This window comes from Galeopterus variegatus, unplaced genomic scaffold (assembly GCF_000696425.1).
Source record: "Galeopterus variegatus unplaced genomic scaffold, G_variegatus-3.0.2 Scaffold9058, whole genome shotgun sequence".
Classification (NCBI taxonomy): Eukaryota; Metazoa; Chordata; class Mammalia; order Dermoptera; family Cynocephalidae; genus Galeopterus; species Galeopterus variegatus.
In genome coordinates, this window is record NW_007735169.1 from 44,624 (window position 1) to 47,434 (window position 2,811).

At 50.6% G+C, this 2,811-nt stretch overlaps 1 protein-coding gene across 1 annotated transcript in view; it reads left to right on the forward strand.

Annotated features, from left to right (window-relative positions):
- SLC22A4 (solute carrier family 22 (organic cation/zwitterion transporter), member 4) overlaps window positions 1-2,811 on the forward strand; it is a gene marked incomplete at its 3' end in the record, with an annotated part of 38,463 nt that overhangs the window by 1,554 nt on the left and 34,098 nt on the right. The window contains exon 2 of the mRNA XM_008593375.1: window positions 6-44. Within this exon, the coding sequence (XP_008591597.1) occupies window positions 6-44 (39 nt within the window). The remainder of the gene's footprint in view (window positions 1-5; window positions 45-2,811) is intronic.

Sequence of the window (2,811 nt, forward strand, 5' to 3'; positions counted from 1 at the left end):
GGGAGTTCAGCAAGGACGTCTACCTGTCCACCATCGTGACCGAGGTGGGTGCCAGCCCCCGTCGGGGCCGGGGACATGAGAGTGAGAGACCCTCCATCAGCCCAGCCCCCCTTTAGACTCCCTCGCAGTGCCTGGGTCAGCGACCCTCTCCTGCTAAAACCTGCCCGGCAGGCGACTAGGTTATACTTCTAGCCACAGGTGTGCAGTCCAAGAGAGCAGGACTCACTTTAGGCTCATTCCTGGATCGTTTCTGTCCAGTATGGAGGTGATGGAAGAATGTTGTCACCAACTGTCTCTTCCTTTCTGAGTTTCACAACAGATGAAATTGTTTCCCAAGAGCCTAGATGATGCCCTGGGGAGGCCTAGTCCCAGGCTGCCCAGATGTAGAGCCTGAGTCACCTTCCTGCCAGGGATGGGTGGAGGGGTGTGGGGAACTTTGCTGAGCTTACATGCAGACACAGAGAAGGGCCTTGTTGCTGGGCAGGGCAGGGACAGGTCTGGCCTTTCCCTGGCCACAGACTTTGGGAGGTGTCAGGAGGTCTACTGCTCTGCCGTGTACCTTGTGGTGAGACTTCAGGTCCTGTCCTGAAGCCCCAATTTCTCCAGAAGAAAGCAGAGGACCGCCTAATGCTGGTTGGATGCAAGGAACCAAGGGAGGCGTAACCCTGGCCCCAAGGCACTCATGGAGAGACGCTCATAGAGACCTTTCTGAGCATAGGGCTGGATGGTGGGCAGGGGCTCCAACTTGTGCCACTAGTCCCTCAGTATCCTAAGTGGTTTGGTGGCAGGTTTTCTAAGTTTCAGGAATCGGGATGTATACATCTCCCCCTGTGTTTCCTGCTTAACGCCTGGTATGGACCAGGAGATGCTGGGTCAGGGCACACCCTCCTTCTGAGGAGAGCATCCTCATGGACTAGTTTCTTGCTCTTGACCATGCAAGTAGGATTGCCCTGCTTCTAACCCCTCCTCTGCTCTATATTCCTTCCAAGAAAAACCTACAAGGGGCCCCTGCTAGTCCTTTATCCCTTTCCTTCTGTGCAATACGGCTGAGGGAAATCATCAGACATTGTTTCTGGCCTTGTGCTGGACACTTAGAGTGTGGACATCTGGAGCATGGGGCCTGCCCTCAGAGCTCAGATGCCCATGGGGCATACTGGCTGTGTTACAGAGAGGGTTAACATCAACCCTGGCTAGCAATAGGGTTCTGGAGCCCAAATTCAAATCCTGACTTGCTTGTTGTGTGATCTCAGGTAAATAATTACCCTCTCTGTGGGATAACAAGGTGAAGAAATATTCTAAGAATGGGTGATAAAGAAGCTGAGTCTGGAAATATGAGTAGGACTTATCCAGGCCAAGGTTCTGGGAATGGAATTCCCATGGATTAAGGTATCTGGAGCTCAGGGGATGACAGGTGAGGCTAGAAATGCCTACAGCGGCCAGTTTACGGTGGGCCTTGTAGGTATATGGAGGAGTTGACTTTATTCTGAGGACAGTGAGAAAATAGTAAGGGTTCTAAGAAGCAAGGCCAGATGTGTGCTTTTAGAAAGAGCTTACTGTAGCTGCTACGAAAAGCAAGAAGACCGGTGAGGAAGCTGTGGAAGTCACCTCTGCGAGAGAATGGTGGCCAGCCATGGGTGATGGCTGTGGAATCTGCAGGATCTGTGGAAAGTGGGCTCAGCCTGTGGACTACCTCTGGATCCCCACAGCATTAGCACTATGTCTGCCTTGGGCCCTGAGGTGGCCATGCTTCTCTGGCTTTGATCCCCTAGCAGGGGCTCCTAGTGCTTGCACACCTTCTGCCACAGCCTGGCCTGGGGGCATCTAAGTGTAGGAAACTGTTCATCCCACCTCAGTTCCTGGAAGTGTCATCAGCACCCGAGATGGAGGCTGGACCCACTGGTGGCAGCCTTCCCTGACAGCGGGGCTGACCTGTCTGCTTTCCCCGCTGGTTTTGTGCACCTCAGGGTGTGAGAGGTAGGTAACCACTAGCCTCCAAGCCCATTGCTTCCCCTGTTGTACTCTGTTCACAGGGGTCTGTGGGCATCTCTAGTGATGCACATTGTCACACACTCACACGTATACACCAGGATTTCCTTTTTTCAGCAGACTTTCCCTTCTTCACTTTTTTTGGGAGGTGGGGGTAGGGGTAAAATAAAAGGCAAATGGGCACTGGTGGTTGGGTGGAGGAAGGAGGGAAGCAAGCACCAGGGTGAGTAGGACGGGATGGCTATCCCCAGAGGGGTGGTGGCACAGGAGTTTTGGAGTCAGACTGATTGGAGGGCCAGTTTTGACTCTACCGCCAACCACCTGGCTGACTTTAGGCAGGTTACATCACTGCTCAAAGCCTCAGTTTCCTTCTCTATAAAATAGGAATACAAGCATATGAAAAAATGCTCAACATCACTAATCGTTAGAGAAATGCAAAGCAAAACTGCAATGCGATACCACCTCGTACCCCTGAGGATGGCTACTATCAAAAAAACAAAAAAATAGCAAGTGTTGCTGACAATGTGGAGAAGTTGGAACCTTGTGCATTGCCAGTAGGAATGTAAAATGGAACAGCTGTGATGGAAAACAGTATGGCAGTCCCTCAAAAAATTAAAAATAGAATTACCATATGATCCAGAAATACCACTTCTAAATATAAATCCAAAAGAATTGAAAGCAGGGTCTCAGAGAGATATTTGTACACCCATGTTCATAGCAGCATTATTCACATTACCCAAAAGGCGAAAGCAACCAAAATGTCCATCAGTGGATGTATAAATAAACAAAATGTGCAGTATACACACACACACACACACACACACA